The following is a 24,143-nucleotide window of genomic DNA, read 5'->3' as shown; positions in this document are numbered from 1 at the left end:
ACGATTCTATAAAAATCAAAAATATATGAGCAGCCGATGATGAAGTGCCACATAAATCTCCACGCAGTCACAAGATAGCACAGCGGTGGAGTGGTGGGGCTGAGGCATACTCATGAAAAATTGAAAGCATTGTTATTGAAATTGTTATGCACTAGTCCAGTTTTTTGATATTTTCATTCATATGTTTTAAGTTAGGCACTTATCTTTTTAGGAACTATTTACAGAATTTCCCCCTTACTGCCTACAAAATAGGTGTTGTAGGGGCTCATACATTTAATATTTTAATGGCAAAATCAGCACATGGCCACTAATTCAGAAAATGCGCCCTTTTCCAGCCACAGCACAAGTGGTCTTAGCACACAGGAAATACCTGTGTATGGGGCATGCTAAGGCCACTTTTGCAGGAGTTTTAGTAGAAGGACCCTCAGAAGAGATGAAATAGATTGTTTAAGAACAGAGGATAAGCAAAGCTGAGTCAGATCCAGGCCAACAAAGTCTGTCATCCTGTCCTCTAAAAGTGGCCTGTCCAGGTCACGAGTATCTAAAAGATCTCTAAAAGTAGAACAAATTCTAATAGCTCATTTCCAGGGAAAAGGGATAGATTTTTCAAGTTTACATGGATAATAATTTTTTTTGTGGATTTTTCCTCTAGGAACTTGAACAAACCTTTTAAAAACCCTTCTATGTTAGTTGCCTTGACCAAATTATCTGGGACCAGATGCTTATGCATTGTGTAACAAATATTTTCTACAATGTGTTTTCAGTCTGATGCTGGTTAATTTTCATGGAGCTTCCTCTTATTTTAGTGTTGCTCAAAAGGTTAAACCACCACCTCTATTTAACCAATTAACCCACTCATGATTTTATAAGCTTCTATAGTGGCCTGTTGTTGTTCTCCTTCCTCCAATTTGATAAATATGAGTAAAAAAGTGATTTGAATAAGAACACGGGGACAAGATGATGTCTGAACAGGGCGTGTAGATGAGAGCTTCCAGCTCATGGGATAATTCTTTTAGAATTTTGCCTGAATTTTGTTTCCTTCAATGCCTAAAAGAAGAGGGAGGCAGAAAGTAACCCTTCCATCCAATCCTGCTACCTCATCACCATGCCAGACTGATATAACAGCTTATACAGTCAGCACAGAAATGGCAGGCAGTTCTGCTGCTGGGTTAAGGGAAGAACCCTCCTTGACAATGATTTTTCATTGAACCCAGGAGGATCTAATCCACCCTGAGTACCCAGAGGAATGATGGATGTCTTGAAGGTAATTACAGCTTCGGTGCTTTCTGGGTGATTAGCTCCAGTTGCATCAAATGGTGATGAGAAGGAGGGAAGACAAGGCCCAGTGCTTACTGGAGCAACCGTTGGAAAGACTCTTGACTCACTCTGGAACGCCATTGAGAACCTACACTTGGTATGCACAAACTTTGTCTCAATTTCCTTGAATCTTTCCACTAACCTGCAACAAGTTCAGCTTGGAAAAGAGACGGCTGAGGGGAGATTTGATTGAAGCCTACAAAATCCTGAGTGGAGTAGAACGGGTATAAGTGGATCGATTTTTCACTCCGTCAAAAATTACAAAGACTAGGGGACATTCAAAGTTACAGGGAAATATTTTTTAAAACCAATTAGAGGAAAGTTTTTTTCACTCAGAGAATAGCTAAGCTCTGGAACGCATTGCCAGAGGATGTGATAAGAGCGGATAGTGTAGCTGGTTTTAAGAAAAGTTTGGACAAGTTCCTGGAGGAAATGTCCATAGTCTGTTATTGAGAAAGACACGGGGGAAGCCACTGCTTGCCCTGTATTGATAGCATGGAATATTGCTACACCTTGGGTTTTGGCCAGGTACTAGTGACCTGGATTGGCCACCGTGAGAACGGGCTACTGGGCTTGATGGACCATTAGTCTAACCCAGTATGGCTATTATTATGTTCATAAGATGAGATGGTAACTCAGCAAAACACAGTGGCTTTAGAAAGATTGGAAAAAAACATCTATGGAGATGAAAAATTTTACTGTTCAACAAATAACAGATAAAGCTTTAATTTTGAGAAAAATTGAAAATCTAACTAAAAGTTTAAACTTAAGAATTCTTAATTGCCCTATTTCCAGATATATCACCTCAAGAACTTTTCAAAAATTTCATGATTACTATCTTAAAGATTTCGGAGTCTGACGTTCCTCCATTACAGAGGATTTATTATTTGAAAAAACTATAGAAAGATCTTAAAGAGGATAGGAAAATGTTAGACGAATCTGCTTTGTTAGAATCATCAGATATTAAACTTTCTGGGTGACCAACATTGTTGGTTTCTTTTATTTTTTGTCAAGATAAAGAGATGGTCTTAAAATTATATTATAACCTTAAACAGGTCTGCTATATATATATTTCCTGATGTCTCAAGATGGACGCAGATAAAGAGGAAGGAATTTCTTAATTATCCCAGGACAAGCAGGCAGCATATTCTCACATGTGAGTGATAGCATCCATGGAGCCCCAGTATGGACAGTATTAAAAGTGTACTGTCACGTTTAAGTTTTAAGAAACTTTGAGACTTCCCGCACTTCACATGCACAAGTGCCTTCTCGCCTGACGTAGGCTCACAGTACCTCAGTTCTTTGTTTTCCACAGAGCAAAGTACTTTTTTGACTGAACTCTGTTCAGTCTGTGTTGCCTTCCTGCTCTCATGCCATTTTTCTATATTTTTTCTTATTAGTATTGTTCTCTCTCTTTACTATAAAAAGAAAGGAAAATGTAATTTTTTAAAAAATATATTTTCGTCTTTTTTTTCTCTCTCAAACTCAGGCTTCGATGAGATGCTATTTTGGCTGGTGAGGGGTCCCAAGTCCCACCAGCAGAAGTTCTACTCTATACAAAGCCATTCCTCGATTTTTTTCCTCGATGGGTCTCTCCCTCTGTTTTACATTGAGTATAATCTCGCTGACAAAATTATTTTCCCTCTATGTCGAAACCGTTGACAGGTTTTGAGAAGTGCTCTAGGTGCAGTGGCCTATTTCTATCACCGACAATCTTAGTTAGTGTCTACTGTGTTTGGGTCCTGAACACCAAGCTGAGTCTTCTGTTCGATGTTATACCTTACAACAGCACTTCTTCAAGGCTCATCGTATTCAACAGGACAAGCTCTTTGGCTCGGCCATGGATCGCCAAATCTTCGGAGCCATCGACATTGAAAACTCATGCATCATATCAACATCGGAAGAACGAATAGCATCAAGGAAACCAGCTCAGAAGCCATCCACTTCCCAGCAAGCATCAAGGGTCTCAACAGCATTGAGTCTCTTGATGCAGACCAGACATTGGCACCAATGTTTTCAAGCTTCGCAAGTTGTCTCTTCTTCATAGTATGCATCCTCATCGAGGTCACCCACTTCGAGGCAACCTGCTGCATCAACTGGCTGTTGAGCTATTGGTAATGGTGCATTCTCAGAAAGCGTCATAGGTTTTTACAGCATAGAGTCTATTGATGCAGACCAAACACATACGCCACCATACTCTAGCTTCGCAGGTTGTCTCTCTTTCACAGTGTGCATCCTTATCGAGATCGCCCACTTCAAGATAACCTGCTGCACCAATGGTACCGGCAGTTGAGCCCTACCAATGGAAGCCCTTCTTTATCTTAAACCTGGCAGTTAGTGACACTTTTTCTGGGTCGCTGCTGTACTGGCAACTTCATCCATGCATGCTTGTTTTTTGTGAAACTGAGTGTGTACACGAGAGGCCCACCCCCACCCCCGTACATGCTCAATCTTTGCATAAGCGTGGGAGGGGGGCTGGACTCCCTTGCACATGCTTAGTTTCACAAAAATAAGCCTATATTGGGAGGGGGCAGCATGATGGCAGCCCAGAAATGGCTTTGTATAGAGTAGAACTTCTGCTGGTGGGACTTGGGACCCCCACCAGCCAAAATAGCAGCCCAACCCCTCAAGGCACCCACCCCCCCAAGGATATGCAACTGACTGAAAAATAACAAAGTAGTTATCCATTTAAATTAATACATAGTCAGTATCAGTTACCGCTTAATAGATGGGTAGAGATTTAAACACCTTAGGCAGCATTTTAATTCAAAACTGGCCACAGCATTTTAATATCAGGAGGGCTATTTTCAGCCACATTTAGAGGAGGTATTCCAGAGGTACCTTTTCTGAGGTAAGAAAATGTGCTTAGAATGCATTTTAAATTCTATATGTGTTATTTTCCATGAAGAAGAAAAAAAACTACATAAACAAAAAATAGGTGCCAATATCTTAGGTACTTTGTTCTCCTGAGATGTTTAAAGATAAAGTATGTGTACACCTCCCTTTTGAAAATGAATGCAATGTTTGCATAAATACATACATAATTTGATCCAATGTGGAGTATTTGAAAACTATTCCCAAATTGTCTTCGTAAGAGCGGCCTTAGTTACAACAGTGACTGTAAAATAGCTGTCATTTACACAATCTACAATGAAATCAGGAACTATGTAGTCATATTTACCTTTATATGCCAGAGTTTAATGGTGATTTAATAGCATAATTAAGAATACTAGTAAATCTTAATCATATAAAGAATGAAACTTTGACCAAGACATTTGCTGTGGGATATGCGATTACTATTGCATGAGATGAACTATAGATTTGATTACAGGCGTGACAAATTACAGGGCAGACAAAATGCATTTATGATATACTTGAGCAGTTATATTTGCTGATATTTATATTATTTATGTCACAGGGTCTTCAAGGGCCAGCAGGTCCTCCAGGTCCATCTGGACGAGAGGGACAGAGGGTGAGTAAACAATGTTAGCAGCTGATGAGTGTTGAGGTTGACCTTGCCAAGTGTTTTCCAAACAAAAAGAGAGAAGAGTCCAGCAGCTGAGTGGGAGGGATAGATTTTATAATCAGACCTTTGAACTCTGAAGGTTGGATTTATTTAACAACCAAGGTACCACTGTATATGAAAGTAAGAAAACAAAGCATGAAAGCTGTGAGCTCTCCAATAAGTTTATACCTGCTAGTTGGTTTACCACCATGCTTGTCTTGCATTCTCTGGGGAGAAGTAAACCTTGATTTTAGGCTAAAGAACTTCTCTCTCTGTGACATGGAGCTTGTAGAGAGATGGTGGGCTGGTTTTAAATGAGAATAGCGAGGTGGTTCTGAATGAAAGCCCCTATACCTTAACTCAGACATCCCCCTGATTGGCAAAAATTGAAGCTGAATGAATAAACACTTTTATCATTAATACAAGAGAAAGATGTAAGAATCAGAATGGAAACTAATTCTGCTCTAACCATTCTTCTGAACTTGAGCCTAAACGCAAACAAAATCTTGGAGGAAAAAGCCTCAGAACCATGTTTCTGTCCTACAGAGAATAAGTAGTAAACAAAATGGGGCAAAGATACCTCATAGGCATAAAAATCCTCCACAACATAGGCCGTCGTCAGTGTATGAAGAGATCCTGTATAGATCCTGCACATAGAAGTGTGATTTTTATTTAAATGTTGTGACCAGTCAGATCCGGGCTCTGCCAAGGTCACAGTTAGGCCAGGGGTAAAAGTACAAAAGAAAACCCGGAAGGGAATGGACAAGGATTGTTCTAGGGGTGATTTGCAGGTTAACCACCAGGGGGAGCCTGAAATCTCCCAGGATCTCCTGGAAGAGCCATATCTAGGTCACCACAGGAGGAGCCCTAGAGCTAAGTTATTCCCTGCTGAGTCAGCCAGGGTGTGGCCCTAGAATATATAAACCAGCAGCCGAGAGCAAACAAGTAGGCAGGCTAGGGAGTAGGTTCAAACCTTTCCTCCCTGAGAGTCTCCTCGGGCCAAGCAAGGGTGACACAGCCTCACCTATGGAGGTGCAGGAATCCGGGGAAGTGCTGGAGGAAGCCTTTTCTGATCTCCCTATGGAGCTGGATAACCTGCCTGAGGGAATAAGTCTTGATGAAGAAGCCATGGAGGTTGGCTTTTCCACCAGCTGCAACTGCTAACTGAAGAAACAGTGAGTGTATTGTTCAGCTTGAATTGTTTGAGAGACTATTTTATGGAAGCTGAACCTTTGAGGATTTTTTGGTTTTTCTTTACTATTTTGCATTTGGGTTTTGTGGAAGCTGATAGTGTCTGTTATCTTGGGAGAGGTTTGCTATTACCTGGGAGGGCATTTTGAGGCTATTATTAGCTAATTTAAAGCAAACCTGAGGCACTCTCCATTGCCTGGCAGTGAATTGTATGGCTGCCAGAGGCTTCACCTTGAAGCACTGTGAATAGGGTATACAGTGCCTTTAACCCTATGGTGTTTTGTTTTGTTTTTTTTTAACTAAATATTCTGCTCAGGAGCAGGCTGATTTAAGCTCTGAGGTGAGCCCCATCTTCAGGGGAGAAGAAAGAGGAAGAAAAACAGTGTGGACTTTATATTGCACTGTTTGTTTTTTTTCTTTTGAGTTTGGACTGTTTAAACTTTGTGATCAACTTTCCTGATTTGCTTGGACCTATAATTACCTGACTTTTATGCTTTACCCCAAGAATAAAAGTGAAGCATTTGCATTTATTACCTTTTGGAAGGATTATGTTGTTTTGGTGTTTCGGGTGTCAATCCAGGCCTGCAGGGTGACTCCAGGCCGGGTCACACGCTAGTGCAATTTTTCTTGTGACCACTAGAGGTGCTGGGGAGTCCCGTGCGGACCCCAGTGGTGGTCACAATGTTTAACACTTGATATGATAATTTATTTATTTATTTAAAAAATGTCTTCCCTACTTAACACTTAAGCGGGTAACAGTAGAAAGCATATATATTTAGGACATAATGTTTCTTTGCATTGCACAGAGCCTTCAAACAGTGTTCAAACAATTGGAGGTTTTCTTATACCCATGAGGTGTTTTTGCCCCATTATGTTTACCATCCAATCTCTGTAGGATAGAAACGGGATTCTGAGGCTTTTTCCTCCAAGATTTTGTTCACGTTTAGGCTCGAGTTTAGAAGAGTTGTGTTTCCATTCCGATTCTCACGTTTCTCATGCATTGTTAATAGTAGAAGTGTTTATTCATTATTGAGTTGTTCTACTCTTTCGGGTAGTTGTGTTATTGGATAAAAATTGAAGCTGAAACATATTCTGAATTATTGAAATCCCAGGAGTCATGGGAAATCAAACAAATCCTTACTTGTGGGAAACAGATTTAGAAACAGAAAACATTAATATGTCCAACAATTATCTTATTTTTCTGTGTGCATCCCTTTCTTTTTACATTTATAGGCCAGTTTTCAATTAACAAAAGCATTCTGTAAATATACCCCCCTCCTTTACAAAGCCACGCTAGCGTTTTTAGCGCCGGCCATGGTGGTGACAGCTCAGATGTTCATAGGAATTCTATGAGCGTCAGAGCTGTTACCACAGCGGATAGCACTAAAAATGCTAGCACAGCTTTGTAAAGGAGGGGCATATTCGTTAATTTGCATTGGTACAGGTACAAGATCCTTTATTCGAAATCCTTGGGACCAGGCATATATTGGTTTTTGGAACTTTTGGATTGGTAATGTTAAGTCTGAAAAAGACAGACCATAAAATTGTCACCAGACTTTTATTTCAAAATAAGGCAAACATTAAATACTTCATACACTTCAAACACAAACATGGTCCAAACTATGGAACTGGAGCAATACCTTCAAACATAAATAGAGTGTCAGATTTCAGTTTTCAGAGCTTTTCAGAATTTCGAATAGAGGATTTAATACCTCTTAATGAAAGGTCAAATCAAAAGTATCACTCAGATACCAAATAACTTACAAAACCACCTAAAAAATTGGGACTAATACCTACATGAACAAAAAAATCATGAGATAATATGATCAGCAATTTTCTTTAATAGAGAAGAACACAATGGTTAGCAAACTGGATAATAATTTATGTGCCCTTTTCTGCAAATTACTGATGAAATTTCAAACGTCTTTGCCTTTGGGGATTTATGTAGGCACCAGTCTTTGAACTATGCGAGCGTATAGAAGAAAACCAGATAATATTAACCATAAATACTGTTATCAAGAACGCTGCCTTATAAAACTATTACATAATCCTCACAGCATGTTTACTGGTGGATTTTAGAGGAGGAGGAGAGAGTTTCCTTTCACTATAATTATTACATAATACCGAAAAGACAATCCACTCTGTACAAAATGGACATAAGTTGGTCAATAAAAGGACACTGCATAATTACAAAACCACCTAAAAAATTGGGACTAATACCTACATGAACAAAAAAATCATGAGATAATATGATCAGCAATTTTCTTTAATAGAGAAGAACACAATGGTTAGCAAACTGGATAATAATTTATGTGCCCTTTTCTGCAAATTACTGATGAAATTTCAAACGTCTTTGCCTTTGGGGATTTATGTAGGCACCAGTCTTTCAACTATGCGAGCGTATAGAAGAAAACCAGATAATATTAACCATAAACACTGTTATCAAGAACGCTGCCTTATAAAACTATTACATAATCCTCACAGCATGTTTACTGGTGGATTTTAGAGGAGGAGGAGAGAGTTTCCTTTCACTATAATTATTACATAATACCGAAAAGACAATCCACTCTGTACAAAATGGACATAAGTTGGTCAATAAAAGGACACTGCATAATTACCATAGATCATAAAGATTAACAATTAAAAAAGGAATTCACATCCTTAAAGAACTTACAATTCATGTGAGAAGAAAATAGACACACTAGAAAAGTTAGTAGTGAAGTAGTTCTCTGGAGAAATACATCTTCAGGCAGATGATCTAATTGCCAAGGCACAATCTTTTGCTTTGTTTTCTGTTGTCCCAAAATTAGATATTTATTTTAAAACACGTGTAGTAGCATAATAATAATAATAATAAAAGTCTAAGTCCATTTTGGGCCTAGTCGCCCAAAGTCAGAAACGTCCAAAGTCCATTCTCAAAAAATACGTCCAATATAGATATATTTTTAGAGAATTGTTTACTGGTATATCCAACTGTTTGATCGTCCAGACCACTAAGTCATCTATCTTTATACCAAATTCTCGTCCAAAAAAATCATCCAAGTCAAAAACACCTAAAACAAGACCTTTAGGATGTAAGAGAGACCAGCAAAGTGATGGACTCTCTATGGTTCACTAGCTCACCCCCCAGACTACATAAGACACCTCTTGTGCAGCTCTACTAGGCTTTCCTATGTCAGGTGCTGATGTTCTAGAGGCAGGTATGTTCTTTTTTATTCCGATTTTTATGGTGTTGGTGGGGGAGTCAGTGATCACTGGGGGTGTATGTGGGGGTCTGTACTTTGTCTCTGTAGTGGTTATCTGGTCACTTTGGATACCTTCTGGGCACTTAGACCTGTTTTTAAATCGCCTAAAAAACAAAAAAAAAACTAAATATAAAACAGGAGAACCAAATCTACAAACTCAAAGAAGTAAAACTAGGAGTGGAAATGTCCTGAAAAGATGGTGGACACAATTTGATTCTAAAACATACTTTTTATTTATCCAACAATAGCTCAAAAAACTCAATGACTCGGCATGTACATATTTCGGCCAAACTGGCCTGCCTCAGGAGTCTGGTGAGTCTTCAAACACAAAGATATATTATTTACAAGTGCTTGATGTATAAACGCTGATATACAGTTGCTAGTAATCAAATACAAATTTGCAGAGCGAAAAATGCTGGAGCCAAGACAATCCTATGCCCCCGTAATTCAAAAGAAAGTCTTGGTCAGCCCACATCCCACCTACCTCCCGCCCTAACCACTCCTTCAAAAACACCCCTTTTCACTCTGGGTGTACAGCAGCACTGAAAAGACCTGAGCTGTTTTTAGATACGTCTAAAACCCCTTTTCAATTATCGGCATTTGGACCCTAGGTTATTAAAAAAACTAAAGGAGGAAATAGCGGAACTACTACAGCAGGTTTGCAATCTATCCCTGAAAACAGGCATGATCCCGGAGGATTGGAAGATAGCAAATGTTACACCCATGTTTAAAAAAGGATCGAGAGGTGACCCAGGGAACTACAGTAAGTTTGACTTCAGTTCCGGGGAAGATGGCGGAAGTGCTGATAAAAGACAGCATCGATGAGCATCTAGAAAGGAATAATCTGATGCTTCTGCAAGGGAAGATCATGCCTAGCAAACTTATTGTTCTTCTTCGAAGGAATTAACAAACGAATGGACAAAGGGGACCCCATAGATATCGTATACTTAGACTTCCAAAAAGCCTTTGACAAGGTACCCCATGAATGCCTACTACTGAAACTGAAGAACCATGGGGTCGAAGGAGACGTACATAGATGGATCAAAAATTGGTTGGCAGGTAGGAAGTAAAGGGTAGGAGTGAAGGGCCACTATTCTGACTGGAGGAGGTTCACGAGTGGTGTTCCTCAGGGGTCAGTACTTGGACCGCTGCTGTTCAATGTATTTATAAATGATCTAGAAACAGGGACGAAGTGCAAAGTAATAAAATTTGCAGACGACACCAAACTATTTAGTGGAGTTGGGACTAAAGAGGACTGTGAGGATTTACAAAGGGACCTGAGCAAACTAGAAGAGTGGGCGACGAGATGGCAGATGAAGTTTAATGTAGAGAAATGTAGTGTCTTGCATGTAGGAAACAGAAACCTGAAGTACAGCTATACGATGGGAGGGCTGGTAATGGGTGAAAGTACCCTAGAAAAGGACTTGGGGGTAATAGTGGACAAGACAATGAAGCCGTCGGCACAGTGCACAGGTATTATCAAGAAAGGTATTACAATCAGAACGAAAGAATTTATCCTGCCGTTGTATCGGGCGATGGTGCATCCGCATCTGGAGTACTGCGTCCAATATTGGTCGCCTACCTTAAGAAGGATATGGCAATACTCGAGAGGGTTCAGAAAAGAGCGACGCATATGCTGAAAGATTAGAGAAACTGAGGCTCTTTTTCCTGGAAAAGCAGAGGCTTAGAGGGGACATGATAGAGACTTACGAGATCATGAAGGGCATAGAGAAAGTGGAGAGGAACAGATTCTTCAAACTTTTGAAAACTACAAGAACGAGAGGGCATTCGGAAAAATTAAGAGGAGACAGATTCAGAACTAATGCTAGGAAGTTCTTCTTCACCCAAAGGTGGACACCTGGAATGCACTTCCAGAGGGTGTGATAGGACAGAGTACGGTATTGGGGTTCAAGAAGGGATTAGATGATTTCCTGAAGGAAAAGGGGATAGAAGGGTCCTGGACCTGATGGGTCACCGCATGAGTGGACTGCTGGGCATGATGGACCTCTGGTTTGACCCAGCAGAGGCACTGCTTATGTTCTTATGTTATGTTTTGTCTTTTTGATCGTCCAAGTGCCGATTTAGGCAGGGTTTTAGACACATTTTCATTTTGATTATGTACCTCTTAGAATCCACCAATCGAGTTCTAAGCAAATAAGAATAAATTAAAAAAGCATTCACAAAATTGCATTGGGATCTATTAACCACCTTTTTCATGAAGAGATGTACTCAAAGCAGTTTACAATACACTGAATAGTAATCATACAACAAAACCGGAACATTATAACTCCATTAATTACAAACTACCATTAACATTTCAGATTTTTACAAAAGTCATGCAGGCCCATCTACTCTTAAAAACTCTGGTAACTCCAACATTCAGGGGTTATAATAGAAAATTTATGTCCATGTGTTATCTGTAATGCAATAATGAGATATTTAACAAATTACTATCCTAAAACAAAGCATATGCCCTGGTGGAAAGAAAAGCAACTGATCTAATAGTGGAAAAAATTGCTAACTGTAAAACCTTATGATAAGGAGGGAAGTTATCAAGGTGGGCTACCTTGATAAATCTATTAAAATGGTTTACATAGAACTATGATAGCAGATAAAGGCCAAATGGCCCATCTAGTCTGCCCATCCATAGTAACCATTATCCCTTTCTCTCTCTAAGAGATCCCAAGTGCCTATCCCAGGCCCTCTTGAATTCAGACACAGTCTCTGTCTCCACCACCTCTTCCTGTAGACTGTTCTACACATCTGCCACCCATTCTGTAAAAAAGTATTTCCTTAGATTACTCCAGAGCCTTTCATCTCTTAACTTCATCCTATGCCCTCTCATTCCAGAGCTTCCTTTCAATTGAAAGAGACTGTTAACCTGGGTTATTAATAATTAGGCCTCATTGTATAAAATTGTGGTACAATAGCACTACTTGTGGTAAATCAACCCATCTTTGCCCACCTTGATACTTTCTTTGGCTCTGTTATCTTCATAGGCTGTTCCCCTACTGATGCTGACCCTGCCTATGCCTGCACAAAGAAACCGCTCTGGGTCCTCTTGCGGGATGAGCTGGAGTGGATCTTAACTCAATGAAATGCCAAAGCTTAGAGGGTATCAATGCTGAATATGGCTCTAACCCAACCGATTATTGAGGCCCACTCTTTGTCTGTTGCCTGTTCACCGACACCAGTACCATCACCAGTATCAGTAGAGGTGGGATCCTCTCCAGTCCATGACAGAGGAAACTCTCCTGGTGTCCAGGAATGGGTCTGTCCTTCAGCACTCTCATTCTGAGTCTGGCCATGAGTCCAATAGAATGAAGTAGGCACAGACTCAGCGTCTGATTCATACCACTCTTGGGGGTCTGAAGTTGAACCAGAGAAGATCTCAGAAGATGGCTCCCTTGGTCTACCATCTGATCCCTTTCCACTACAGAAACTCTTGTCAGTTGGGTTTTTTTTTTGTTTGTTTTTTTAGGAAGATGGCTAAGGCTATCCCATTTGATTTGGAAGTTGGACAAGCCTAGAGCCAAGATTTTAGATGTCCTTGATTATGAAGATCTTCCTGGAAAAGTGCCCGAGCATTTCATCCTTTGGCAGACAAAGAGAAGAACAGGGAGACCCCTCTTTCTGTGCAGCCTGTTCCTCAGAAGGCAATCTCTATGTATAGAATCTAAAAGGCTCCTGGTTTCAAAAAAAAAAAACAGCTGCCGCACCATTCTATGGTAGTCAAATATAATCTCAAGAAAGCTAAGAATTCTAGGATCCTTGCCTTGATGCCCCTGGGGTGAGATGCTAGAACCTAGAGTCTTTTGAGAGGAAGATTTATCAGAGCTCTATGCCCGCTTTCAGTCCTATCAGCTCTACATGAGCATCTACATGTGGAACTTGATGCATAGTGTAGCGGAGTTTACAGACTATCTGTGCTCAGACAAAACTGCAGAACTCAGTGCTTTAATAGCCAAGCAGAAGGAATGTTGAAAGCACTGGGCCTGGGCAACTTATAATGCTTTTGATATGGCATCCAAAGTTTTAGCCTTAGGTATTGGAATGGACAGAATCACCTGGCTGTATGTGTTAGACCTAGAATCAGAAGTTTAGGAAAAGCTAAAAGATGTTCCTTACTGAGGAGACAATTCGAAAATGACACAAGGACAAATTTTTCCCCATCCCCACGGGAACTCATTTTCCCTTCCTGTCCCCATGAGTTCTTTTCCTGTCCCTGACCCATTTATGCAAGCTCCTTCCTCATTTGCACAAGCCTCAAACACTTTAAAATCATAAGTGTTTGAGGCTTGTGTGGTTAAGGCAGAACTTACAGGAATGGGGCAGGGACAGCGACAGCGACAAAACTCATGGGGACGGGACGGGGAAATTGAGTTCCTGAGAGGAAGTGGACAAATCTGTTCCCATGTCATTATTTTTGCTGACCTCATCAGAACAGAACTGATACCATGAAGTCACTTTTTTTGGCTCTTTCCTTCTGTGGCTTCCACTTCTTGGAGGTTCTCGGGTGGTGCTCAAAAGAAGTCCTACTACTCTCAAAAGCATAGGTACACTTTTCCAGCCAAATTCTTTCCAGCAATCCCAGGGATGCCACTCAGCAGCAGAGGCCCTAGGACAGAGTTTCTCAACTTCTTCAAGCCAAGTACCCCCTAAGTCTTACAAATATCAACAGAGTACCCCCATCCAAGCTCTACCCTAGACCCACCCAAGCTTTGCCCCTGACCCCACCCCCATAATAATAGTACTAATTGTAATGCAATTTTTCCATTTATTTTTCATATACACACTCAATATAATCTTATTAACAATATATAATGGTAAATATAAAATTAAAAAACACATTGCATAGAAAATGTTAATTATCATTTATATTCAGGGTTTTTTTCAAAGGGGTCAAGGCAGATGACTTTAAAATATGCAATGTCACCTCAGTAACAACTATAGAAAAATAGACAAATATAGTGCAAATATAGATAGCAGATATAAATTCTCAAAATTGACACATTTTGATCACTAAATTGAAAATAAAATCATTTTCACTACCTTTGTTGTCTGGTGATTTTATTAATTTCTGGTTGCACTTCCTTCTGACTGTGCATTCAATATTTCTTTCTTTCTGCCTCCTGCATGCTTCCTCTCCTCTGGACCTCATTCTCTTCCCCAGCCAGAGTCCAACTTTTCTTCCTCTCTCTTCCACCCCTATTAGCAACATGTTTCCCCCTCTCTCTCTCACTGTCCATATGTCTTTCAATCCCTCCCTTGCTGCAAAGGGAGTGGGGAAAAAGAGAAAGAGAGAGATCCAAGGTGCATCTTTTCCACTCCCTCTACTGCCATATCCAACATTTTTCCCTCTCTCATCCCCCAGATCATATATATCATCTTTCACCACTGCTCACCAGCCCCATGCCCATTTCTCCTTCTATCACCTCTCTCCAGCACATGCCACATCTCTCCCTCCATCATTATGTCCAACATTCCTCTTGCATCCCTTTCAATCTGTCCCTCTGTTCCCTATCCACCATCATACCCAACATTTCTCTCTCTCATTCTTCTCTTCCCCATGCATCTCATCCTTTCCTCATGTGCACCATCTCTTTCCCTTTCACTCATATACTCATGCCCAACAATTCTCCCTTTCTATTCCCTCCCTCCTATGTCCCAAGTTAGTGCCCCTTCCTCCCTCCCTTCTGTATCCCATGTTCATGGCTCTTCCCTTCCTTCTCTATCCCGAGTTTGTGCTCCCCTCCCTGCCTTCCAGCCTTTGTCCCAAAATCATGCCCCATCCACAAATTAAACTAGAAAGGAAGATGAACTACAACCTAGCCTAGGATAATTTGTTTTAGGACAGGAGTACTATACAACTAGATTTCCACCAGTAAGGAGCAGGAAGGAAGAAAGTTTCTCTGAAACGTTGCCTCTGTTCAGCAAAGGAAGGTGAGGGGGAATAGTGAGATTTGAGATGTGGGGATGTTTATTGAACACGGAGATGAATCCTTAGTAGTATGAGCAGAATAATTGGACAATTTGGGATGGGCTGATTAGTTTCTTTGCTGTCATCTATCTATCTGTTTATTTACCTATTTGGTTTTATATCCTATCTTCCCAGGAGAGCTCAGAACAGGTTACAAGGTCACATACATAATAAAGTGTATTTATACAAAGTGATGGCAAAAATGGCATGGCAGGACATTGTCTGACAAAGATGGTAAAATATAGTTGAAGTATGGTAAAACATATCATGACAAAACATGGTATGGTGAGACATAGTATGATAAGCTTAGTATGGCAAAACATATCTATTTAAAACACTCCACCCAGCCAGCAAGGGTTTGCTGATGCTGGTAAGAGTAATAAGGATTGATGAACTGTGAAAGCTGATTGAGGAGAAGGATAGAGAGAGAACAGCTGGGTCACAGTGAGGACTGAGAAGGAGCAAGAAGAAGACAGCAAGGGTGAGTCCAGATTTTGGCATTGAATATCTGGGAATTTTTTTAGTTGGCTAGCACATAACCAGTTAAGTCAATATTATCAATTCCCTTTAACTGTATCCATGACATCCTGTTTGGCTGTCTTGCTTGTTTAGATTGTAAGCCCTTTCAAGCAGGGACTGTCTTCTTCTTTGTGACTCTCTACAGCATAGCATACGTCTGGTAGCGCTATAGAAATTATTAATATTAGTAGTAGTGTGAAAAGTTTCTGTCTCTGGTAACTAGAGTTGAGATTGTGATGTCATAATGTCTCATTCTACTAATAAGAGCCAACCTCATCAGTGATGTCACAATGGCTTGATTGTCCTGTATTCCCCTCTGCCCTCCAACTCAGCCAGCAGATCAACTGTTCCCCTTAACTGTATCCATGACATCCTGTTTGTCTGCCTTGGCTGTTTAGATTGTAAGCTCTTTCGAGCAGGGACCGTTTTCTTCTTCTTTGTGACTCTGTGCTATGTGTGTCTGGTAGCGCTATAGAAATAATTAATAGTAGAAGTAGTAGTCAGAACTTAACCAGCCATAGTTGAGCACATAAAGATAGGACTATGATTTCTGCATTAATATTTATGCACTAAACCTGGCTGGTTAAGTTCTGAATATAAGAACTTAAATGGACAAATGCTGACTCCGCCCCAGAATGCCCCCAACATAGCCAGTTTTCACTTAGGTGTTAATTAATCATTTTCAGCTAAGATAACCACTGAATATGTCTGGATAGCCACCAACAAGTGATTTAGCTAGTCAGTGGCTATTTCTGTCATTAAATCATTTTGAATAATGACCTTCATGTGGTGACTACAGCAAGGGATGGAGAGGAAAGGGGATATGGAGGCGAGGAAATTACAGGGGAGAACTGAGGGTCAGGACCTTGCTCCTTAATTTATTCTGTCCTGAACTCCAGCATATTTATTGTAACACTGGTCTTATTCATTGTAATACACATTGATGCTATTTTGCAAATGGCAAATAATCAAGTTTATCAAATAAATCTCCTTTGATATCTCTGCCTGGCTGACACCCTATATTACTCTGGAAAATCCCAAAACTTAACCAGCCATGATCCAGATGGTGAGAGGGTGTCTGATTTTACAAATTAATTTAGCAAGGAGTTCTATCCAGTATATCACTGTCAAGATGCCTCATTGTTTGGCTGTATCCAACCCTTCTCCGGTGACCATTTGAACTTTCTCTGATTAAATTTGCAATTTGGAACACAGCAAACTGTTAAATGTTTGCTGTACATTGATAAACATAGTGTTGATACTGCTTAAACGCTCAGGAGGTGAACAAACACCATATGTTACCTTTTTATATCCAAGGGGAATGTGTCAAGCAATTATTTTAAAGCATGTGCTAACAGTGGTTGTATCTGAATTATAAGCAGTACATTTCTTGCACTGTGAGTTATTATTTGAGTAATCCTAGTGTTATAAAGGTTAAAAATATAAATGTCTGAGGGGGAGACTGGACAGAGCAGTAAGACGGAAATTTGAGAAACCTAAATATATAGCCTTATAATTCTTGTTTGCATTTCTGGAAGCCAAATGTGAGCTGTTATGGGGACATGTTAGAAATGGATTTAGATGCAATCGCTTTGAACCCCATGCTGTGATCTCTCAATTTATGCTTGACAAGGGCAAGTAATATGTACTACTTAGAATATTTCCAGAATTCATATGAATAAAACAGGTGCATAAAGAATAACAAGAAAGAGAACACACAGGAAAACCCTTTGACTCATTTCAACTAAAGTAATAATAATAATAATAACTTTATTCTTCTATACCGCCACAATCTTGCGACTTCTAGGCGGTTTACAATCAAGAGTGCTGGACATTCAGCGAAATACAATAAGTAGATATTCAGAGGAAATACAGAGATCAGAGAAATACAATTTGCTGAGCGAAAATGTAATATGTACATTTTAGTAGGTAATGTCCGACAGGACCTGTTGGGGATAAATAGCAACGTAAAGTTACGATAAGATGAAGATAGCAGGTTATATTTATAACAGTGCTGTAAGTTCAGGTGGAATAGGGAGGGGGGAGGGAGAGGGAGCGCGGGTCAATTGTTTAGGTATTTCTGGAACAGGTATGTTTTTAGGCATTTCCTGTGCCATCACTGAATAGAAATGTTAGTGAGGAGTAAAAGATTTACAGTGGTAACAATAATGCCAGGCATGGGCATGATTAGGAAAACAATCCAAACCCTCAGAAATGATTTTTACGTTTGCTGATGACATTTTTATCTTACTTGAAGTTGATCCATCATTATCAAATTTAACAGCTGATATTAATTCTTGTATTTCACGACTCCAAGAGTGGGCCTCTTTTGTGCGTATGAAGTTAAATGCCACTAAAACCAAACTATTATGGTTTGGTCCTACCCTAAATAATTTACCTTTATCTAGAAGATTAAATTTGGGTGATTCTTTAAAAACTGAATTTTCATCTAGAATTCTTGAATTTGTTTTAGATCCCACCCTCTCTTTGACTAATCAGATTAATGACATATCTATAAAGTGTTTTTTGAATCTACGGATGCTAAGGAGGGTTTGTTGTTTCTTTCATAAGCATCACTTTGTTATTTTAGTCCAGGCTCTAATTTTAGCGTATTTAAACTACGCTAATTCTCTTTACATCGGTTTAAGCAAATGTAATATGAAGAGATTACAGCTTATTCAGAACACGACTGCCAAAATGATTTTTGGTAAAAATAAATTTGACCATGCTACACCATTGTTGAGGGCATTGCATTGTATTATGATTTATTGGAGAGTTCAGTTTAAGTGTGTTAATGTTGTTTTTGAGTTTATATGGGATTTTTTTCCCCCACTGTTTCCTCTTTCTTTTAACTCGCATCATCTTCAGTCTATTAGGAATTTACATAAATCTAAATTAAAATTTCCTTCTGTTAGAGAGATTCAAACTTTAGGTAAATTCTCACGTTCTTTGGCATATACTATGGTGAAAGCTTGGAATGATCTTCCCTCAATCATTAGAATTTCTTTATCTTTGACCCATTTCAGAAAAATTCTGAAAACGTATCTGTTTAAGAAATTCCTAACAGATAGTTGAAAGAGGTTGTTTCTTTAAGAATTTCTCTAATTAATCGATGAATGTTAATATTCATTATTTTTATTACTGTTTCACTAATGTATTACTAACTTAAAGTTTGTTAACTGGGTCGAGTCCCCAAGGGGAATGATCCGGTATACAAGACTGAACATTAGATTAGATTAGATTAATCTAAATTCTGTAATCTGAAAATGACCTGCAAAGGGCAAAATTTGCATCGCTGTGTTATTGAATGCATTTACCAAGCAGAAATGACTAGACAAAAATCAGTGGAATCCAGCAAATGCAAAAGTTTAACACATCTAGCATATTAGTTTATTCTGTTTAATCAGAGCACTCAAGCATCAGATGTCTCTTTCAGCAGGAATTTTGTTAAAGTCAAGATGTGGAAACTCTAAATAAATAAACACTAGCTTGTGCTCTGAATTAACAATTGTTTATTAATATATCGATATATGAGAACATACAAGTCTTAAAAGCAGACATAGTATGATCTGAATTCTGGACAAAAGCCTGGTAAAGAGCATTGTGGACCAAACAAGGTTGCTAACCTCTTAAATTCATCAATAGCTACTTTTACTACTGCAGTACTCATTTGTTCTGAGGTATACAATTGAGGCAATGTGGTCATGCACTTACCCATAAAGAGTCTATTGTAGCAGTCCCATAAAGGGTCTGTTGTAGCAGTCTCCTACAAATCACTCGTATATAAAGAGAGGAAAAGTCCAAGGTACTGTAGTGGCACTAGAAAAGGTTCAAAGAAGAGCGAACAAGATGATAAAGGGGATGGAACTCCTCTCATATGAGGAAAGACTAAAATGGTTAGGGCTCTTCAATTTGGAAAAGAGACAGCTGAGTGGAGATACGACTGAAGTCTACAAAATCCTTAATGGAGTAGAATGGGCACAGGTGGATTGATTTTTCACTCATCAAAAATTACAAAGACTAGGGGACACTCAAATATTTTTTCACTCAGAGAATAGTTAAGCTCTGGAACACATTGCCAGAGGTTGTGGTAAGAGTGGATAGTGTAGCTAGTTTTAAAAAAGGTTTGGACAATTTCCTGGAGGAAAAGTCTATAGTCTATTTTTGAGAAAGACATGGGGCAAGCCACTGCTTGACCTGGATCGGTAGCATGGAATGTTGCTACTCTTTGGGTTTTGACCAGGTACTAGTGACCTGGATTGGCCACCAGGAGAATGGGCTACTGGGCTTGATGGAGCATTGGTTTGACCCAGTAAGGCTATTCTTATGACAGAGAAACACTGGCAATAGCAGCAAAGCATAAGAATAATTATAATTATTATTACCAATATTTGAACTAATTTTCTTTCCCTTGAGCCCAAATCAAATAACAAACCAAACAACCAGGACCAATCCCATCCCCATCCTCTAGCAGAATCATGCCTCAGAATGTAAACTAGGTTGTGAATATACTGCACAGAATTCTTCAGCAGCTGATAATTATCATTGATGTACACACAGCATTTAGAGACATTCACCACTCCACAGATTCCCCCTTGGACTGCTATCAAATAGTCCAATGCCATTCTGATCTGCAGGACTATTTTCCTTGTCTGCTTAGCTTCTTCTGCTAAAGCACCAAGATCCTTAGACATTTCCTCACCTAGAATCTCTATAGTTACCTGCAGCTTGCTTATGGCTCATCTATGTGCTGAAAATGCAGCAGTGGTTCCAAAAGGTATAAATATTAGTGATTCTGATGATCATGTTTCTTTCAATGGTTTTGTGATGAGAGGGGACATGATTGAAACATTCAAGGTACTGAAGGGGATAGACTTAGTAGATAAGGACAGGTTGTTCACCCTCTCCAAGGTAGAGAGAATGAGAGGGCACTCTCTAAAGTTGAAAGGGGATAGATTCCGTACAAACGTAAGGAAGTTCTTCACCCAGAGAGTGGTGGAAAACTGGAATGCTCTCCCGGAGGCTGTCATAGGGGATAACACCCTCCAGGGATTCAAGACACAGTTAGACAAGTTCCTACTGAACAAGGACGTAAGCTGGTAGGGCTAGTCTCAGGGCGCTGGTCTTTGACCAAAAGGGCCGCCATGTGATTGGACTGCTAGGCACGATGGACCACTGGTCTGACCCGGCAGCGGCATCTCTTATGTTCTTATGTTATCAGTCTAAGCGCTTCTTCCAGGTCCTGTTGCTTCTGACTCTGAGAAGGAGGATAGGTAGCACTGGGCGCTAGTCTAGAAAATTCCTGATAAAGGGAAATTGGAGGAAGTAAATAGCTCAAATCACATATCGAACTCCTAGTTAGTTAGTTAGTTAGTTTAATAGCCTGTCCACCCCAGGAGTCCAGAGTAGGTTACAGAGGCACATTCACAATATACTGGAGCCATTGGATTAGGGTTACAGAGGTACATTCCCAACTAAACTGGTGACATTAGACTAATGAGACTGTGGAAGGTGTTGGAGGTAACTTTGTATAGGTCTTATTACCACATACAAAGTAATGTCCTGCCAATGCTTCAAGTCCTAGAGAAGTACCAATTAGGAGTAGGGGGTGGATAACTTCCCAATGGATTATAATAATCCCCCCTGGTATTTATCAATAATATTCACACCATTGAATAAGTTCAGTTCCATTCCAATGTAGTCAGTTATAATCTAGTTCTGTGGTCCATACATAATTAGTACTATTTCATAAAAATATTGGCAGTATGTAGCCTTTTTTTTTTTTTTTTTAAATGTGTGACTAACCAATAAGTCAAAATAATCATGAGTATTGTTCAGGGCTTCACTCCAAGTCACCATAACACTAGACAATTTCTTTAGATCCCATGCAAGTATCCCTCCAGCTATCTCAAAGGAATGCAAAGGTACACTAATCAGAGGAACGCCAGCATGGGATGATGGTGGCCCATGTACATACAACCAACAGTCAGATAAATGCAAAATTTCATGCAATGTATCATTAACCTTAACAATCCAGTTAGATTCTAACAAAACAACAGTAGGAAACAAAGAAAAATAATACATCTTTGATTACTGTTAGGCCCATCTTACATCAAGCAAAATGTACCAAAGAATAATAAAAGGTAAAAGCTACAACACAAAGAACAACACTATCAAGTTTTCATAAAATCCCTTATCCAGGATTCTGTTAATTTAGAAACAAAGAAAAATAATACACCTTTGATTACTGTTAGGCCCATCTTACATCAAGCAAAATGTACCTAAGAATAATAAAAGGTAAAATCTACAACACAAAGAACAATACTATCAAGTTTTCATAAAATCCCTTATCCAGGATTCTGTTAATTTAGAATGTCACAAAAGTTTAAGCTTTATTTCTGTATTTTCTTAAGCTTCAACTTCAATCCATCTCCTGGACTGACAGTCCAAGAATCAGTTATTGTAGGTAACCTGGCTCTTTTGTTCTTCTCTAACATGTAATTCTATTTTCCCCCTTACTCTTCCATTCTGTATATAAGCTCATGTAAACCTTTTCCTTTCTCTTCATATATTTTAAGTTCTTGTAAACCATGCCGAGCTCCACTTCCGTGGAGAGGATGCGGTATATAAACTTAAGGTTTAGTTCAGTTTAGTTTAGAGATGCGTGCATCTAAGCTGGCTTGCTTTCACACTTCACAACTGTGTTTGTTGTCAATAACGCTTGAAAAGGATTGTCCTACCTTGGGGATAGACAGTTCTTTCTCAAGTACACTCTTATAAACATCCAGGGGAATATTCTCAAAATTAAATGTGCTTTTAATGTGCTCGCTAAACCAGTTCCAGCCGGTTTAGCGTGCATGTATTTTAGCGCCAGATTATCAAAACAGCTTACCATGGTCTTTTCCGAGTTTTCTAGCAGTCTCTAATACTGCTTTACAAATGTAGTACAACAAGGTCATTAATATTAAAATGAGCACTCCAAGCGATTCTCTATGATTGCCGAGTGATCCCCTAAACTCGTTGTGCCATATTTGCGGCCTAAATTTGCTGACAGGTCTGAGCTGTCCTAGCCTTACTTTCTGATCAGTGCCTGAGTGCTGATTGGCTCAGGTACTGATAAGAAAGTAAGGTATGACAGCTCAGACTCACCCCCCCCCACACACAAATTTTTAAAAACACAAACAACCAAAATAAAAAATCTGTAGGAGAGATGCCAACTCTCTCCCACCGCCTTCCAGCCTCTATCCCCCCAACAATTCCCCCCATGCCCCGGACTCCACACACACACACACACACATACACACATACCCCACACAGTGGGAGAGATGCCCACTCTCTCCCGCTGTCACTCCCCCCCCAACAACTTCCCCCATGTCCCAAATGACCCCTCCCCACCCCTCCCTACCTTGTACAGGAAGTCTAGCTGGAAGAATGCCTTCCTGTTCCGGCTAGTAGGTTCATCTCTTACAAAATGGCAGGCCTTCCTCTTTCCAGTGCATCCTTGGATGCATCTAAGGATCTTATTGGCCCAAGTTGCTTAAGGCCCCTCCTATGCATTCAGTAGTCAGGTAAATAGTATGCATGTTCTGTATACCATTGCTCAGCAGGTCAGAGCCAACATCCACTTTCATTGGCTGCCTTGAGTTACTCTCAAAAGTTGTGGTCTCCTCTTTACCTTCTTCAACTTACATCAATTTAGGGAGCTCAACTTCAGGGTCCATCAGCGCTGTGGAATCTTTGCCCTATTCCCAGTGCCTCCTCTCTGCTGCTATGAACAGATTGGAGATTATCATGCTACTGTACCAGGCCATGGTACGCCCTCACCTGGAATACTTCGTCCAGCACTGGTCGCCATATATGAAGAAGGACACAGTACTACTCAAAAGGGTCCAGAGAAGAGTGACTAAAATGGTTAAGGGACCAGAGGAGTTGCCGTACAGTGAGAGATTAGAGAAACTGGGCCTCTTCTCCCTTGAAAAGAGGAGACAGAGGGGACATGATCAAAACATTCAAGATAATAAAGCAAATAGACTTAGTAGATAAAGACAGGTTGTTCACCCTCTCCAAGGTGGAGAGAATGAGAGGGAACTCTCTAAAGTTAAAAGGGGATAGATTCCGTACAAACGTAAGGAAGTTCTTCACCCAGAGAGTGGTAGAAAACTAGAATGCTCTTCCGGAGACTGTTCTAGGGAAAAACACCCTCCAGGGATTCAAGACAAAGTTAGACAAGTTCCTACTGAACCAGAACGTAAGCAGGTAAGGCTAGTCTCAGTTAGGGCACTGGTCTTTGACCTAAGTGAGCAGACTGCTGGGCACAATGGACCACTGGTCTGACCCAGTAGTGGCAATTCTTATGTTCTTATGTAAGAACTGTGTGCCATGCCCC

At 39.9% G+C, this 24,143-nt stretch overlaps 1 protein-coding gene across 5 annotated transcripts in view; it reads left to right on the top strand.

Annotated features, from left to right (window-relative positions):
• Positions 1 to 24,143, top strand: part of COL19A1 (collagen type XIX alpha 1 chain) — an 885,342-nt gene that overhangs the window by 437,968 nt on the left and 423,231 nt on the right. For all 5 annotated transcript variants that reach the window (XM_033936698.1, XM_033936699.1, XM_033936697.1 and 2 more), the window contains exon 17: positions 4,736 to 4,789. In XM_033936698.1, coding sequence (XP_033792589.1) covers positions 4,736 to 4,789 — 54 coding nt within the window. The remainder of the gene's footprint in view (positions 1 to 4,735; positions 4,790 to 24,143) is intronic.

The sequence above is a fragment of the Geotrypetes seraphini genome, chromosome 3 (genome assembly GCF_902459505.1).
Source record: "Geotrypetes seraphini chromosome 3, aGeoSer1.1, whole genome shotgun sequence".
NCBI lineage: Eukaryota > Metazoa > Chordata > Amphibia > Gymnophiona > Dermophiidae > Geotrypetes > Geotrypetes seraphini.
The sequence above is the reverse complement of the archived record's forward strand: the minus strand, read 5'-3'. Positions and strand labels throughout refer to the sequence as shown.